The sequence below is a fragment of the Botryllus schlosseri genome, chromosome 6 (assembly GCF_051294905.1).
Source record: "Botryllus schlosseri isolate E-star chromosome 6, Bs_hap1, whole genome shotgun sequence".
NCBI classification, from domain to species: domain Eukaryota; kingdom Metazoa; phylum Chordata; class Ascidiacea; order Stolidobranchia; family Styelidae; genus Botryllus; species Botryllus schlosseri.
In genome coordinates this window covers 9,926,158-9,945,352 of record NC_137241.1, presented here as the reverse complement: position 1 = coordinate 9,945,352, position 19,195 = coordinate 9,926,158, and the positions used below count along the sequence as shown (strand labels likewise).

Genomic DNA, 19,195 nt, shown 5'->3' with positions numbered 1-19,195 from the left:
TTGGTATTGGGTCCCCATAGGGGGTCAGTTTTCAAGTTGATGACTGAATTTCGTCAATAATATTGGTAATTGCATTATATTGATATTCATTCAGATTTACCGGTAGAGCTGGGGGCAAGTAATTCATAATTATAGCATCTGGTATGTTGTTATAATTTCATTATTGTATGTTGTTAATTCGTGACCTCCCGTCTTTCATATAATCAAAAGATACTGTAGTCGCCCAAACGTGGCAAACTAAAGGAAAAACTTTCGTGAGACGCACACACAAATTGTCATGTCTTCATTCCTCTGTAAGTGCCCCGGGTGGCAATTGAATTGTTGGAGCTCAGATTGGAAGGACGGACTATTCGTCACGCCCACAGAGCGCGGCTACTGACAATGGACACATACCCAACGTTTTTGCCAAGGCCATTCTTTGGTAGCACACTTTGTGGAGTTGCATGTTGGCCGAAATTGCATACGTCTTTAGGCGTGTCGTGGCGGGGTGATGACCGCCACCGAAATGCCCATTCCTATAAGTCATGCATGCTTTTTTCCTGAGGGGGAGAGGTATGCATTTCAAAATCAAGCTATTGAGACATTAAATCCCGCAGCTCGAAGAAAATTTTCAAGCTAATTAACTGTCTTGAAAATATGTTGATTTACGAAATACTTCTGAGTCCCCTTAGAGCTCGCTCCCGGTCCTATTGGGGAGTTTGGGGTGTGGTAGTTACGGACCTGGCAAGAATGCAAATCGTTGGGTGCGACGAATAGTCCTGCATAAAGGTGGGCAATGGGTGCATAATGACGTAACAAGCTAATGACGTATGATTTGTAAAGAAAGTTTTTATCTCATTAGACCTTTTCATCGCAAGCCTTATTTATATTTTCTTCCAATATCTCTTCTGAAATTAGTTTTAAGAAGCAAAACAAATGTAATCGTGAGTAATCGTGATTACTTTTGAAAGTAATCGTAATCGTAATCGACTACTTCCTGATTTGGCTGTAATCGTAATCGTAATCGCGGGATTCACAAGTAATCGTAATCGCAATCGATTACATTCGTGAAGTAATCACCCCATGTCTGGTTACCATACGTCCTCTTTTAAGGGTATTTGTCCTCTTTTTTGACTATTTTGAAAGTGTCCTCGGAGGACGCCCTTCTGTCCTCGCTTTTTAGATTTTGTCCACTTTTTTGATAATTTTGTACATTATTAATAGCAAAATGCGACTGAGATGCCGTAAATTAGCACCGAAGTGCCGCTCCAGCGGGTATTTCGGGAGCCGAGTGTAAAGTTGCCTTTTTTGTAGTCAACCACCCGACAACGTGAAGGAAAACAAAACTGTATTGTGGGCACCGAGCGAGGAAGTTGATCTTTTTTAGTAAACCGACCAGAAAGGTGTAAAGATATACCAATTTTTGAGAATTCTACTCCGTTTTTGCAAGTTTGAAAATTCTGAAAAAGTGTCCTCTTTTTAGGTTTCCAAAATATGGTAACCTATCTTAACATCAAATACATTAAATAAAACAGAATGTGTAATTATGTACCATCAATCACTGTTATGTGTAACGATATTGATAAAATTACACATCATTTGCAAAATACCATTCAATTGCATAAAGTAAGAGCATTGCAAGATGGACCTCCGTGACCAACGAAAAATTTGCTGATGCAATCTTTGGAATGATGCCATGATACTGGAAAGAGTAAATATATTGTTTGGTTTTAAAGTGACAACATCACTTGTAAAATTGATGCAAATATACCCTAACGCTGCTTTCCACAAAATATTTCTAGTAACTTATGTAGCTCAGCCGCTTTGCTCGAACAAATCTTAAAGAAACAGTGCAAGTATAGTCCTATTCCATGAATACTTGACCAAGTGCATGTAGACCAGAGGTCTCAACACGCGACCCACGGTCCGACACTCGACAGTATATTCAAGTGCCACAAATCTTTTTTTAGATATGAGAACTTAAAGCGCACCCTAAAACTACTATAAAAATCACGGAAATCTCAACAACTACATTATCACATATCTTTTGAAAGCTACCATTCGGTAGAATATCAGCTATTACGTCACATTTCTAGTTCATGATGATAAAACATGATCTGTTGATGATACGTGACTGAAAATTGTGATTTGGTTTGGTGCGACCTGCTGTAAAATTTCTCGATTTTGGATTGACTGGATGATTAAATAAAAATAACTCGATTTGAGTCGGGTCAAACGTAAAAATCAGAGGACTTGCGACTCGGAACGGTGACTTTGTAATCCTACCGATGCAACAATCTGTCATGGGGAATAGTAATATATCAAAAGGTCCTAGCTTGCGTTGCGTAAGGTATTTAGCAGTGCTGGGATGACTCGAGTCGTGACTTGGCTCGATTCAGCCTCGAGTCACCTTTTTCGTATGACTTGACTTGATTCGAGTCACTTTACTAAACTGACTTGACTTGACTTGACTAGGCGTTTCAGAAATGTGGATTGACTCGTGACTCGGAGCAAATTTCACGAGTCAATTTCAAGTCATCGATTAATCGGTGTCGATAAAAATCACTGTATCTTGCATATGTTTGAATTGTTCGCGAAACGTGTGTAACCCGTGAGAGCGTCTAATCACTCAATCGCCAATCGTGCGTTTTAGTGAGCCTCCATTGTTCTCTTGCAAATAAATTGACCGCAAACGAAGTGATCGGAGCTTACAGCTTACGTTGTCGTAAACTAGTATGATAAACTAATTTAACAGCAAAATGTCTATTTCTGTTCTTACCTTAACCAAACCTGTTGTTTTATTGATATTGAATTCGAATATAGTTTATATAGTTCTGAATCATTGGCGCAGGCTCGAATTGTATCTTATCAACTTGTAAATGGATAATGTATTGAATCTTAACAATTTGTTTCTCCATTCTCAATTTTGGCTGGTAACCAGAAACTGAGGCTATGCAATTACTCACGTAGGTTAGCAATTATACGTATATGTGAGCGATACAGCGCCGTCTTGCATGTATATTAAACTCTATATTCGTTCATCGGCTCAAAATCAATGACCACTCAATCTTTTTTCAGACACGTATCAAAATGCAATGACGTATAATCATGCCCCATACTTCCAAAAGGCAACTTGACTTGAATTAAGACTTGACTTGACTTGACTCGAGTCAAAATGTACAATGACTCGAAATGACTCGTGACTCGAAGGTAATGACTTGATCCCAGCACTGGTATATAGTTATCTAATCAGGTCAGTATGGAAACCATCGGCCTTATATGACCCCCGTGACGTATAGTTGGTTATATGCTGGGTGTTGTTTGTTCTCTTATCCATGTTATTATCAGTGGTGAGTAAGGTAGCAGTACGCTCCACAGCTGTAACACCAATGAATTCATCGGCGATTGGACATTTCTATTCCAGGGATTCTTAACCAGGATCCTTAGACCCCTTTGGGGTACGAAGTACCACATATGGGGGTACGAGATGCATTGTGGAATTTGGCGTATATGCTGTGGAATATTTTCTTGGCCAACCTATTCTACTGGAAAATTCTACTCTTCTACTTCTAATTCTACTATTCTACTTCAAAATTTTATGCCACAGTGATCGTTTGATGACTTTCATACAACCACCAAACATATGCAAACATATGCTGCACGAGAGCATGCAAAACTTTTTTATTGTTACGCAGCTCGAAATGCTCACTGTACACTGTACACTGTTCTCAACCTTTTCGGCCTCTTGGCACCCTCTCACAGGGGAAATTGCATTATACCACTGCAACACAACTGGGCAGCCAAGGAGCGCTAAAAAGTTGAGAATCCTACCCCGACTCCATCAAGGGAAAATTGCGAAACTGTGACTCCTACTCCACAGCCCTGGTTTCCACGAGTTACACTGCTTTCACCAATCTCTGTATGATTTTTCTTTAAAAGTCATCGATGAGACGTATGAGAATAGGCGTTTACAAGTGTTAATCTCTTTTATGTTAGGGCCATGTACAAGTATTTGCCTGTGAGATGACACAATCCCATCCGGAGGCAATTTTAGTTAGCTTAAAAGCAGTCTCGTCGATTCGAATTTCTTTAATAAGGCAACCTGACTGTAGCGATCGCAGAAGTATCGTAAGCTGTTTTATGAATTACATCAAGTACAGTTTAAATCAGGGACCACCACCACGCGGCCCGCGACGACATATTTTCAAGCCCGCGACATGATTCTATATTTCGGAAGACTTGCTAAATAAAGCATTTTGAAATGCCGAAATGGATTTCAGTTTTAAAATATTGTTGTTAATGTTTCAGAATAAGCTATTCTCCGGTGTCCTACATCACTTTTCTCACTAGCTGAAAATACTCGGTGTTGATGACAACATTATATGTAGGGAAAATCAGCTGATATGAATGGACATTGGGTATGTTGACTTGGCGTGCAATGGTCAGTTAACTTCGAGGCCGAGACGTTTAGAAAACGGCGCATAGCTTCCCCACAATATTAAAGTTTACGAGGAGAAAATATTTAAGATAGTACCATGTCGTGCTATAGCCACAACATCGATTCCTTAGTCGTTGAAAAGTGGTGTCAAGAATCGCCCACAGCTCATAGTTAACAATAAATGTAGTTGATCATATTATGACGTGTTCGTATTTCTTCAATTAAATTATTTATTTTGCGGTAACTGTGCCCATCGCCCATGCTAGAGAACATAGCGTTGTACTGGCCTGAATATCTAAATGGCTGGTGCTAAAACTGTGGCCTATTTTGTCTCGATATTACATTCTTGCAGCCCGCGGCCTCTACAAAATTTGAGAGGTGCCCGGCGGCCCGTTTTCATCCATATTATTGTGATTTTTGTGCATTTTTCTGAAGTTGTATAATCATGCCATGGTTGTGTGAATACTTTCTAAAAACATGCTGTATGAGCCTACGGACGACAATAACCACCCGATGTAGCCGACGTATACGATTTAGGATTGTTGGAACCCTCGAAATAGTCGGGTCAACAGCTATGCGTACGTAAATATAGAACATTGGTACGGAATGAATGTTCTGATGATGTTGATTGCCGACCGTAAAAATGCTGCAAGAGGATGAAGTCCTGGTTTAAGATGTTTCGGCTCGTATGACAGCCAATGGAAGCCTATTTCGTCAAAGGAGCTATATTTACCCAATATTTTCAATTGTGAATATCGTTCCACTATGACTTCGCAATTAAATATTTGTGACGTAACGACTGTAACGACGTCAAGGGCTTTGTTTAAAACATGTTTGTTTTAAATAGATTTTTGTATTAAACACAACCATATGTATATTATAGGAATTGGATCTGAACGCTGTTATAATATTGGGCATAATTTTTACGGAATCAATTCTAGCATTCTACGATAGAAAATGTTTCTACTCTCTGGTTTCTCTGACCTGATTGGCGAGAACGGAGAAATATTTCAAGTTATCGTCATTATATCCTTTTGGGAAGTCGGTTCATGGCAGATATGCGATCTATGCTGAATCGTAACAAGCGATTTAGATCCGCGAGGCATAAGTTAATAAACCAGCTGTTAAGAGAGAAGAAGAGAGGGTATGCCTACTTAATCCGATCGATAACAAAGTCATAGGAACTTCATATTGTTAATTTATTCGCTAAAAGATTTTCGACTGACTCTCATCAGTCGCAAAAGTCGGTAATAGGGTGAATCTAATTCGAAATGTAGAAACTATTTTGTCTGTATGACGTAACATTAACAAAAACAAGCAACTAGTAGACAAGCAAGATACGCCACTAACGAAACGATGCAAAACAGACGTTAACGAGTACATATTCGATTATAAACAATCGAAAATAACAACACAGATCATTAATGAAATATTCCAAGACCATGGCAGTTCAAATATCGTAATACCAACATACCGATAACTTTTGCTTGGTCTCCTCAATAAGGCCTTTCGCAAACTCCTTCGCCCAAGCAGCTCGGCGCTTTTGCATTTTCTCCTTCAGAATTGTCGTCTCAGTAAATGTTAAACATTGAAATAACCGTCCCCTTGCTGCGTGGTGAGCACTACCTCTCCCAAATAGAGTAGAATGCTCGAATTCTTTTTCGACGCTTTCCCGAACTTCATTTACTTTGTATTTAAAGGCGCTCCACTCAGGTTCAGACATGTTTTCAATGGCCTGCAACATAATCCAAACTGTCGAAAATTCTTTGTCAAATATGTGACCCGGTCACGACAACGGTTTTTATTCCCAAAACCAAGTAAATGTGAAACAGTTTTTCCCTTAAATGGTATTTCCGTCATTGTATTTTCTGAATTCTTTTTATAAAATTTCATCGGCAAAGTCCCGAACCCTTTCGCCGCGGGTGGATCCTAGAGGATCCATGCACAGTTTTTCACAAACACGCTTCAATCAATTAACGACATCTTGCGTTGTAGGGGTCATAAACGGTTACAATGATCGTCTATAAATAGCGTTTGTCGATACGCATACGACCAGCTATATATAACCCATTGCCTTATGGCATAACCTGTTCAAAATGCAGATTGAATACAGAAAAACGTTTCCCACAAAATACAATGTGTAGCTCAGTTCGCCTGAATGAACGCTAATCTTATAATTCCTTATATCTTCCGTTCTACACGTCGTAAGCAGACACAGTTGTCGTTTTAGAGTAGTTGTTGATCGCAAGAGTTCATTGCAACCATATTATCGGGAATTAGTTGGATAGAATACGCTTCAAATTTGTGTGAAATAAAGCAATATTCTGTTACATGAAAAATGCCGCGCACGTATGAGCATTGCCGCATAAGGCCATATACATTCACTTACGATTGTCTTATACAGTTGAATGTTACACACATAGTTAGATGCAGTCCATAACACTTCAACAAGATCAGTATCACGAAGTTTGGTCTTATATAAGTTACACGACGCCAGTGCTAAACACTGCAGACATGGGTGTGTAAGTTGGCGCGAGTGTATGGTACTCGCGCCTGTAATAACAACATCATACAGACAGTTGAATCATCCGTTTTATATGTTATACGAAGTTACTGTGGACTTCATTGAATAGATGTTGATCATATGCCCATATACTGACGAACCTGTATCGGACATTCGATGTGTAGAACACGTTTCAAATTGATATGAAATGAAGCAACAAGAGAAATCGCGCGCCTATGAGAAGTGTCAAACAAGGCAATATATTTACTTACGATGGCCTTGTGCAGTTGCAAATTGAACATTTTGTTAGTTATGTACGATCAATAGTATCTATAAGATCAGTAACATGGATTTGGACTTATATAACTGGACCAGGCAAAGCCAAATAAACACTAATTACATCGCGCGTTGCCTCTATCGCGATGACGTAATCAGCGGCGGCCGTGAGTAACGCTTATAACGAAAACTTCCCTGTCGCGGTGCGCTCGGCTGCGTAAAGATTTCAAGCTCAGTAATGTCTTGTTTGAATGCCGAAATTGATATGTAAGACCACCACGTGGTCATTCACCATGGGAAGGATTATGTATCACGTCACGTGAAAACGAAAAACAAATTTCTCTTTCACTTTTGAGAAATCGCGTAGACTGGTTTCAATATCATCGTCACTTCACTCGCCTGAGCCTTCCGAGTAGCTCAGTTGGTTAGGCTGCTATTTCTTGTTCACGGCGATATATTGGGCGTCGGTTCAAGTCCCGTTTTTCGCGTTTTATGAACATTTTGGTTGATGCATTAAAATTTGGCCTGGAGGCCGACCGCGGGAGTAGGGTTACAAAGATAAAAAAGCGGCTGTAATTTTGTCAAAATTGTCGCGTTAGGTCAGAATATGTCAAAACTGTTTACAATGTAAATATTAGTTTGCAACCTGTATTTCGTTTGTATCGTAGATTTTGTACTGTCGGTGAACTTAACATTTGACATTTACGGCTTGTTAGCCTACTTTATAGGCCTACAGTTGTAAAGGGACAATTGTCTGCACATTGTGAATCATAAACTGGACTGTTCCAACTGAAACAAATAGGTTGGCATGGTGTTATGCTCAACGTACCGCAATATCCTAACTGAAGCAAGACTGCATTAACATTGCATGGTTCTTATATCAAGAAGCGCAATATGAAAAATGGTGATGTGGGTACCATTGGCAGAATAAAGCAACACGGTGTGTCACAACCAGTGTACCCACAACTAAGTTACGTGTTGAAACTGCTGGAAATCTTCATTGGGTTAGATTTCGCTCAAATAAAGTTTTTTCGTGTAAAAATTTGTCAGTGTTTGAGTCAAAAAACTTTTTCAGGCCAACTAATTCGTAAGGGCAGACAGTTCCAACCATAGAAATGAAGGTAAGTAGTACAATTCTAACATTATGTGGGAAAACACCTAATTTGCATATGCTCGGTCAAATTTGGTCAAAATTTAGTTTTTCAAGGTCAAAAAAGGTCAAAATTTTGATATTTTAGGTCAAAATCTTCCGTTTTTCAAGTAAAAAACCGCCCTAATGATAATGTTGCCCGCGGCCACAGTCTGCCGCATCCCCCACTACTTGCCTATCACTTCAATTAATAGTGACTGTAGGTTATTCTTGAGCGTGTGTGTGTGTGAGTAGAGTGCGGGAGTGAAGCTTACGCGGAAATTGGTCAATACGAAAAGGCTTGCATTTCTGGCATTTACGGTCATACTGAACCGTAATCAATTGATATCTTGATAACTTTATAAAAAATCCCAACCCCTCTTTCGCAGACAACACATGATATCGGGGGCGCACTGCATACGGCCTGCGGTCACAGTCTGCCGCAATTACCCACTGTACTTACTAATACGTCAAATTATTGTGCCTGTAGGTTATTCATTCCTTTTTAGGATACAAATAAGAGTGATTATTTTGTTATTCTGTAGTTTTTTTGTTTTCTTTGTGTGCAATATGCAGCCAGAGTTCAAATAACATGTTCGCAAATGTGATCGACCACATATGTCTCATTGACTTCAACAGCTATTGATATACATTACATACATGGAATACTGTTTTGGTTTCTATGCTTCAAACATAAAATTTACATTAAATACGATTAATCCTTGTACAAGTGCATGTGAATAAATAGGCGTTTACTGTATCTATTAGGGATTACTACATTTCGCCATATCCGGACCGCCGAATGAAGAAATTGCCCGTCCCTTATGTAGATCCTGATCTAGGCGCGGGGATCTGGAAGCTAGATTCAGCCAGAACCCAGTTGAAGAGGCGTTGCCTCATATTTCATCGGGTCTTACACTCTCGATTGTTTGGTGCTACCATATTATTGTATCTCAAATGCCAGATACTAGCGGGTATTGAAACGAGGTATGAACTAGGGATGGTGTGAACCTCGGAGATTTAAAGGATCACGTTCACAAACGAACATTGGTAGCTTCGGCACTGTGAACCTTTTTCATATATATGAAAATTTTCATGACGTTGTAGCATCTTTGGTTGAAATTCTTTGCATTTCAACTTCGGACCACTCTATGCATGGCGCTGGCGGCATAAAATATCAACACTAACCGGGCATGCACCTTGCCAATCTCAAAAAGTTACTTGCTTTGTTATAAACGTTTGTTCGAAATATTCAGCTCTCCGTTTGAGAATATTTAGTGACTATCTGCTGTGAGCTTGACCCGCAATCACACAATATCAAGAACGAAATACACCACATGTATAGGAAATCGGGGAATGATACTTAATCAACCAATCCATGAAATTGATATCGTTGTCTGATGCAGAAAATGTTGCAGGCGTACGGGTTCAATCTTGAATTCATATGTTAATTGGATGATAAAAACCAAATCCGCGCGCTTGGGGTGTTTGCTACTGCTGTATAACTTGTTAATGCGGTAATATCGGTAGCAAGTAAAAAAAAAAAAAACGTTTTACACTCTGCTCAATAACAGCGTAGCAATACTCAAAAGATGAATACGCTGTCCGGTCTGGCCTAGACCGGACAGCGTCTGGCCTAGACCGGCAGCCTTGACAATTGGTACAGTGTTAGATGACATTATCAAATTATATCATGCGATAGCTTGCCGTTCATCTTCGAATGCAGGGATGGCCAAACTTGTTGCCATACACTGCCTCGTTTCGACTTCTCATGAAGTTACGGCCGCATGCCAGGTAAAGTCGCAATGAGCTAGCTGGACTCCAAATGCCCATTTTAGAGTGCCTATGTCCATTTCCGGTGAATACCGGGCTATATTCTATTCTGTGATAGGCTTGCTATACGCACCGAAATCGCGAGTCATGTTTTGGGACTGCACATTTTTTCAGATTTACTAATAAATTTCGTGATTAATATTAGTAGTTTTACATATTACTATCAAACATTTATCCTTTCTCAGCCCATGGATGTGATGAGATTCACCGGCAAGGTTGATGGAGGGGTGCTTCCGAAAATGTAGGGCAAGTTATAAATGACGATGCATCTTCGGGTGGGCCCATTGTTATTAGTCACTTCGTTGCATGCTGTTATTTCTTGACCTCTCATCAGGTTTGTCGGTATAGTTAGGAGTACACGATTCCGAATTGGTATTTCTATATAGGGTGAATCATTTTCCTCTGCTGTTCGAATCTGTAATGTGGGGCTCTAATTGCAAATGGTCCTACTATATTAAAACCCAAAAAGGAAGCCACGTCGAATCGCGCGCAGCGCGATGAAAATTTCAAGACAAATTAAAATCTATCCAGAAAGCGGAAGTTATTCGTAAATTCAAATTGGAGTCGACGGCCGCCAACACATACTAATTATATTCTTTATTCACAGTAAAACTGGTAGATACACACATAATCCGGGGAGCAACCTGCCCCCAAAGGAAAATGGCGAGATTGGAGTAAATTTTTAAAATTTCAGTAATACATTCAGATTGTTATTCCTATGCAATACACGGAGAAGTCAGATTACAGAATTGCAGCAGATGAAGAATTGGCAAGGGTTACAGAGCAGAGGTAGAGATGATTGAAGATGGAGAATTGAAATTACAGAAATTATGCTGTGACTCACAAGTGTAATTTTAGTCCAGTGGTGCATTCAAGGCCTCACGAAGAATGTGCACAGTGCCCAATAATGTGATCTTTTGGATCATGTCGAATCGAACGTTACCCGGAATTTGTTGGATATGCATCATGAGTTTTTTGCTCACGACCCCTGTAGCACCAATGACTATCGGTACAATGTTTATTTTGCATCGCCACATTTTCTCACATTCCATTTTGAGGTCTGCGTATTTGGAGTGTTTTTCTGATTCTTTTTGCAGTAGGTTGTGATCAGCTGGGACAGCCAGTTCAATGAATAAGCATTCTCTTTTCTTTTTGAGTTTGACGATTGTATCCGGGCGGTTGCTCCTGATTTCGCGGTCAGTTATAACTGGTACATCCCACAGAATTTTTACTTGTTCGTTTTCTGTCACTGGTGCTGGGCTGTAATCGTACCAATTTTTTGTCGAAGTGGTGATGTTAAAATGTTTGCATAATTCAAGATGAATATAGTGTATTGTGTCTCCATGTGTATTCGGTAGCTGCAAGTGCACCACAGCCGGACATGAGATGTGCTACAGTTTCATTTTGGTTGTGGCACATTCTTCATTTGCCGTCTGTGTTTTGCTTCAGAATTCTTTTGCGATAGTATTTTGTAGGAAGCGACGGCCGCCAACACATACTAATTATTATTATTATTATTATTATTATTATTATTATATTTAAAACTAGTTTTAGTGACGCATAAAACAACTATGGTCTTTTGCGTCACGATTTACCAGTGGCGAATCGATATTGCGATAAGTAAATACAGACAACTAAACATTTAGTACTGTCTCCTTCTCTTCGCTATGAATTCACACAGCAAAGGTAATATATACACTCTAAATTCCAAGCGTTACATTAAAACACAATATGACTTTTTTCCATCTCTCGAGATGCGTGAATGTGAAGTAAACACCGGCATAGCGAGAGAGCGACGTCTGTTTTCGCGTGAGTGACATAAAGGTGAGATAAATCGAGCTCATTCCTCATTTTCCTCTTCTCGTAATATTACGTCACACACGATGTGGTATCGCACGCTCGATGGTGTGACAATCGCGAGAAGAGTGAGAACGTTCACAGAATTTTCCGTTGAGTGAAGCGGGCTGCTAGAGTTATTCGTAGTTGGACGCCATGGATTTAAAATTGGCCGATTTTCTGCTAGGACACGGTATAGAGCAGAGACACATCGACTTATTGAACGGTAAGTGTTAAGTATATCGATCACGCAAATCATAGAAAGCTATTAAGGTAGGTTCTCTTTGATAAGGTTGTGCCAAATAGCGCCATTTTACATGTAAACAGCTCGACTATTATTTGCTAACGTGCAGCAATGTTTCTTGGTGGATTGTACGCTTTAGATACAGATGGTACAGCCTACAACTGTTCTTTAATTTTGTGTTGTACCGGTAACGTTGCATCATATGATACTTGCATCAACGTGCATACTTATGTATACATTTTACGAGAAGTGTAACGATAATGCCGAAAATATTTGTGTAATTTCTTGTTCTGCATCCAAGTATATATCCATCAAGAATTCTCAGCCTGTGATTCAAGGTTCCTACCACCATGTAAATCTTTATATTTTTATTTTGTTCTGACATAAAAATGAAGTCATGTGCTGTTCTGGTGTAATGTATTGTAAAGACTGGTCTAGGTTCTTGTCAGAACAGCTACTCGAATTCAATTGCGTTTGTACAAACATCGGGGAGTATATTTTGCATATACCACCGCTTCAATGTATTGCATTTCGAGTCCAAATTCAATGCATTTGCCGTAGAAAGTAGTGATGCTGTTGAGTTCTGCAAATTTTCTGAGTTCACCTATCCGTGGCCACAAATCAGTCACCAAATTGGTGACACACAGTATATTATTAGCAAGAATGTTGATCAGGTGTGGTGCTTTTGAAGCTTGTCCTGTTAAAGCTAGTGATGTGATTATTATTTCATACGTTTGGGACTAAACAGTATATATTTTCTTTCAGAAAATGAAGTATGTAGCTCGGCTTTTGGATTACTGGTGGATGATGATTTTATTAAAATGAATTTCAAAGTGGGTGTCATGCGTCGTTTGATGAGCCTGAGAGATGTGAGTATATTGTTTCCATATTCATAGCTACGAGTTTTCCATTGTAGAAAGTGAGTGATATTTATTGTCTAATCTTGTCTTGCAGAAGTGGTTGACGTCTATCGAACACAGCGAGATCAATGTAGTATCTCATGTTCATGCTCCAAATAGTGATTTTGAACATCCAATGACTTCTCGATCACAAGCTATTGATGTGTGTAGAACTTATTAAAGTAATTATTGCATTCACCTTTACATGGAAGTATATTTTACAGAAAAGTAAACTCACTCAGATGGAAAGAGAAGTTAGTACGGAGGACTCGCCTGTCTTGCCTACATCAAGTACTTGCGTTTCGGTGCGAACATTTGCAGAACTATATTCCATAGAATGCTCGCATAAATTGAGTACTATCACATTTTAGGCGGAAGAAGTTCAAACAAATCCAGAAAGTAGTGAACCCGGAATCGCAACTACCAGCAAGAAAATGACATTACCCAAATTCAGTGCCCATGTTGCATGCGCATTGCAACATGGAAGAGTTGTCCATTGTATAAATGCTGCTGTGGAGGAGTGTGCATACCATGTCTTATCACAAGGTGATATGACATCCAAAGGAGAATATTCCGAATTCTCGAGACTGCTTTGTCAAAAGTATACATGCCTGCAATTTATTGGGCCTAATCACTGGGTAAGTGTATATTACAAGTTTCTCCACCTATAATCATTTAACGAGTTTCTCAATTACAGACACATTTCTCGAAAAAACTCTCACAAAAGATACGAAACATTCGTCACAGGAAAAAGAAAACGATCAAGATACCATTATACACAATCGAAGGTAGCATTTATCATGGTCTCAATCAGTTCCTTGTTTTCGTAACCCTTGGGTCATATTTCCTCAAGGCGTTGACCAAACAGAGTTTGGGAACGAAGCAAGTCTGATGAAAGAGTATACAAAACATACTCCGGACTGGGCAAAGGTCAGCGTTCTGTTTCGAAAATTGCATGACTCGCGCCGCGATGTATTGGCAGAAATGACAACATAAAGTGTACGAGAAATACTAAGGAAATTTCCATATCTTTTCAATGTGAAACTGGTAAGTATGTTAACTCTTGGCAAAAATGTGCTCAATTTACTCTCATTTTCAGTGATTACGTGATAACTAGGGCAAGTTTTTGTTGCACTAAAATCGCGAGAAAGTTGCATTTAATTTTGACAAAAGTTGCAGTAAAAAGTTGCATATAAAATTTTTGTTGGATTATTAAGGTACGAGATACTCGAAAGGGTCAGTTGTAAAACCTAGTTCCTGCTCAGCTGTCAAATTTGTTATTTCGCCATTTGGCGGTCTGACGAAACCGCCCAAAATTACATTTTATCCCGGCACACAGCAAGAAAATTATGCAATGCGGGAATACCAGAAGAAGTGGACCCAGTGGAAATGTAATTTTCAGCGGTCTCGCCTGGGCGTTCGTGAAATTGGAAAACTATTTCAAATTTAAACGACAGAATAAATAAAGCAATCTATTTACATATTATTTGGGCAACGTTGTGCTTGGCAGGGGGAGTTGAACTTCTCTCCATTGTGTCATAGATAACACTGAGATGCAGCTAACCTATCATATGGCTCTTCGTTATGCAAACCCAAGGGAGTAGAACAATACTAAAAATAGTTTATAGCATGGTTACTAAATCACTCCTTTACATTTTTACGCAATATTTGATAAAAGTTCAGTAAAAATTGGCTATAAAAATAGAGAAAAGTTGCACTATAAAATCTCTCCAAACAGCTTAAAATACCATGGTACGTAGATTATGAGTATCTGCGAAGCTGTCGGAAGCTGTAAAAAAGTTGCAAAAGTTGCAAAAACTTGCCCGAGTGATAACTGATGATAACATAGTAATGCCCTTTTTCAATGTTCAGATCCGAGAAGAATTCGAGCTTTTGACATCGTGCTCGACAGCAGAAATCATACAGCGCTACCGCACTATGCTTTCCACCGTGGATACAATGATCGGTGCAATGTCTGGAGAAACGGTCAGTACCGTATACTAGATCAATTATCATTCACCTACCTACTGTCGAGTCATTTTCAATTCACCACCGAGTCAAGTTCAAGTCATCGAGCAGAGGGTCGAGTCCGAGTCATGGTATTATGACTCTAGTCTGAGTCCAAGTCATTGTTTTGACTGCTGAGTTTCCAGTTGAGGTCTTGTTAAACCCAATTTTTATACCTGTTTGTTGATATCGAATGGTTCGCATTTATAACATACAAATTTTCCCCACTTTTAGCACTTTCTAGTCACATTTTCAAGTACCAGTACCAATAGACAAAACCCGAATAGTGTAGTTACTTTACTATTCTTCGAAATTACAATGAAGTCTTGACCGGTTAAGTCTCGAGTCATGTGACCTGGTTCGAGTCATGTGCAATGACTCGAGTCCAAGTCAAGATACACAGATTGACTCAAGTCGGGTCATTTCCGTATTTTGAGAAAATGACTCGAGTCATCAGAAAATTGTAACTCGAATCGGACTAGAGTCATTACAACCCTCTGTTAAACTAACCTGATTTAAACCCAGCTATATGGATGGAATCGGTATAATTTGCCTCTTTTCCACCCATGGAATTACATTGTAGCTCTTCATAATTACACATGAAAAAGTTTGCCAGGTAATATACGCGGAGTAGTATCAAACTTACTGCCATTTACGCTTCGCCATTAGCTTTTATCTCGACGCTAGTAATATGTGCAAGAGCTCGTCGCCGACAAATATCTGAAGAAGTCTATCAGCAGTAGAAGTAAAGTTAATGTGAGCTGCATACGGCTCTGAGAGTCGCAGTTGGGAATCGCTGGTCTAAAAAGTTTGTGATCCTCTGATTTAGATCAAGTCAAGAAAACCGTAGCTAATATTTCCACTTATTACAATTGTATCAACCAAGTTATCCATTAAGATACATGGAGATATGCACGTGACCTAATCATAACATTATTAAAATTATATTTTCCAGGAAGAAGATGAAAGTAAAGAGGTGAAAGGTCTCCTATTTCTCCAAAAAGAATTGACGGATAAGCGCTTAAAATCAACATCAAAGTTGCTCGCTATTGCAGTACAGCAGGTAATTATAGGTTAAAAATTTTGAGCCATGACATCTTGCTGAGTATTGTGGGTGAGAGGGCTGTCCAGAGGTGGTCCAAGTAGTCAGCCATGCTACAACAGTAGAATGGAGGAAATGCCGTAAATTTCACCCACCTTTTCAATTGCAAGGTGCATCTTTGTGACTAATGCCCAAGGCAGAACCTTCTTGAGTATACAGAAAAAGTGAAAGTATTTCGTTACTGATGTTACTCTTAGCGTGCCATCAATTAGTGTTAACTGTGTGTAAATAAGTCAGATCTCCAAGTTCTATTCTTATTAGCCAGTCTCTCAGCAATCTAGTTTAATAATGGTGGTCATGATTTGATATTTTGACAACAGATAATATTAAACGCAATATTGAATGACTCATACATTCTTATTGTTTCAGGCACGTGATGTTAAAGTTGAATGCCTAAAACTGGACCCATCGCACCTACTTATCGCCATCCATGAGTCGGGAGTTCATCAGGGATGGGTGTTGGTGGATGATACCCTGCACAAAAGATCAAGGAATCCCAGGCATGGTCATTGACCTGATGTCTTGTTACTATGCCTGGGACCTTAAATATCCAAAATCATTTATGATCCTCGGATTTATTCAAAAGACACTTATCGGAGACGAAAAAAACGACTTTTTCAAATCGGCAACGTACGTCGAATTTGTAAAAAAATACCGTGAGGCCTGTTTGTGAGAATTCAGATTATCCAATGGTATAGACAGACTTGGACAACTATATAATTCTAGAAATTATACTAAACGGAGTGAAATCTTTCTCTGCTCCAATTTCAATTCTAATCCAATGTTGGAAATGCTTCTCAGCTCTAATTATAATTATATTTGAACTAAGTTCTGGTTTACCTGAAATTGCTGTAGGAGAAGAGCTGTATAGTTCGAAACCAGCTTTCTGAGACAGACATTTTCCATTCTAATGCTTAGGAGAATAAAATCTGACTTGATGTGTACTGATTTTGACTGAGTTTTAAAGTTTTACACTAATTAAGTAATTATAATTATAATCTAATTTGAAGAAAAAAAGTCTTTATAACTAATGCCAATTCAAATCCAACATTTCGAAAAACAGTAGTAGATATAATTTTAATTCTAGTCCTATTCAGAAATACTAGCTATAATTCCAACTGTTTGAAAAAAACTAGTTCTAATTTTAATTGTTGTCTAGTATTGAAAAAAGCTGTGTATGCATAATTCGAAACTAATCTCAAAAAGTTGAAAATTTTCTAGTTGTCCGACTCTGGCTGTAGGGTTTGTAATAATGGCAATGTTGCCTAACATTCGAGCATAGATGCATTGTAGAATGACAGCCTAGCAAGCAGCACTTGAGCAGGTGTCCTAATGATTCGAAAATTATCCTAAATCTAACACTTACCAAACACAAGCCTTAACATAAATGCTCAAGTGTTTGAATCCCTCATGTCAGGTGTCGTTTCCTATTATGTCGCTTGCTCATCATATGTCCGCGTAACGTTTGTAATGGCATTGCACGTTGCACCCATGTTTCAAATGAGTTGGTGCTTTTTGCAATAAAATTCGTTTTCATCTCAAGTTTTGCGTCATTTTGGAACACGTCAGGGTTAGTTGTTTTCATTTCGAGCTCTGTGGCAATATTCAACACGACAGCGTTACCTAAAACGCAAAAAAGCGTGACACGCAATACGAAACGCAATCAGGCGGTAAAAATCGACTCACTTTTGGCGTTTTGTTTTCCGTCTCATAAACGCCAATGAAATTTAGAGTGTAATCGGTAGTTAATATATTTTCCATGGTGAAGGTTACTCTCAAGTCCGGTACGGCAGCTCTAATTTGGCATCTTTCGTTGGCGTACCTCGCAGTGTTGGGATGACTCGAGTCATGACTTGACTCGAGTCAGACTCGAGTCAACTTTTTCGTATGACTTGACTTGACTCGAGTCACTTTGCAAAAATGACTTGACTTGACTTGACTCGGAGCTTCAGAAATCTGCATTGACTCGTGACTCGGAGCAAAATTTACGAGTCAATTTCAAGTCATTAAGTATACAGTGATGATTAAATCAATGTATCTTGTGTATGTTTGGATTGTTCAAGATACGCCGGTGTCACTTGTGAGAGCACTCAGTCATTCACTGATTGTACGTTACACTGATCCTCCATTGCTACATCACAAATAATTTGACCGCAAACGAAACGATCACAGTTGACGTTGTCGTACCAGTAGCAGATTATAGTCTTATAGCAATGTGTCTCAGTTTCTTAGACGGCTCAATGCTGGCGTTGCGCATTGCTCAGTTTTGCCAACCCTCTTGTATGATTTAAATCGAACAAATATGGTCTGTGCGTTAATATTCTTACGGATGGGTAGTGTAGGCTATTGTACCAAATCATTTTGTTTCACCTTCACCTTCACTTTGGCTTCGTATTCGGTCCTATATTTTGGCTGATTATAACTGACTGCAGCATGTAACTGTACAGCTACTCACGTATTCTAATAGCAGTTGTACGTGTGCGTGGGCGATGCAATGTCATTTTGCATGTTTATTTAACTTTATGTTCGTTATTTGACTCAAGATAGATGACCAATTCATCTGTCTTTCACACACTTAGCAAAATGTGATACTTCGAAATTCAATTTGACTTGAAATGTGACTTGACTCGTGACTTGACTCGTGACTTGACTTGACTTGAATCGACTTGACTCGAGTCACCTCCAAAAAACGGGTGACTTGACTTGACTCGAGTCACCTTCGAAAATCGATTGACTTGACTTGACTCGAGTAAAAATGTCCAATGACTCGAAATGACTCGTGACTCGAAGGTAGTGACTTGATCCCAACACTGTTACCTCGCACACTCGATAATAGTGGCGAGATAGCGCAGTGGTATAATCCGCGGCTGCAACAGCAATGGGTGCGGGTTCGAGTCTGACCGAGGTCGACTTCCGAATTCCGATACTCAAGTGTTGGAGGTATACCTA

At 39.2% G+C, this 19,195-nt stretch overlaps 1 protein-coding gene and 1 long non-coding RNA gene across 3 annotated transcripts; one reads left to right on the top strand and one right to left on the bottom strand.

The window, feature by feature from the left end:
- The first annotated feature begins 11,855 nt into the window (after positions 1-11,855).
- LOC145440876 (uncharacterized) lies at positions 11,856-17,788 on the top strand. 2 transcript variants are annotated; one of them, XM_080318650.1, is made up of 10 exons: positions 11,856-12,220; positions 13,004-13,107; positions 13,193-13,300; positions 13,362-13,442; positions 13,509-13,775; positions 13,835-13,925; positions 13,991-14,067; positions 15,010-15,123; positions 16,100-16,207; positions 16,616-17,788. In XM_080318650.1, exons 1-10 carry the CDS (start codon positions 12,151-12,153, stop codon positions 16,757-16,759), a joined length of 1,164 nt encoding a protein of 387 aa, XP_080174776.1. In that variant the 5' UTR covers positions 11,856-12,150; the 3' UTR covers positions 16,760-17,788. The 2 variants fall into 2 exon arrangements, with proteins under 2 accessions (XP_080174776.1, XP_080174777.1); XM_080318651.1 differs by lacking the exon at positions 13,193-13,300.
- Positions 17,563-17,983, bottom strand: LOC145440878 (uncharacterized). The gene is made up of 2 exons (XR_013915642.1): positions 17,933-17,983; positions 17,563-17,869 (listed from the first exon to the last, which is right to left on the bottom strand). It is a non-coding gene; the product is annotated as an uncharacterized LOC145440878 (long non-coding RNA).
- Between the last annotated feature and the right edge of the window lie 1,212 nt (positions 17,984-19,195).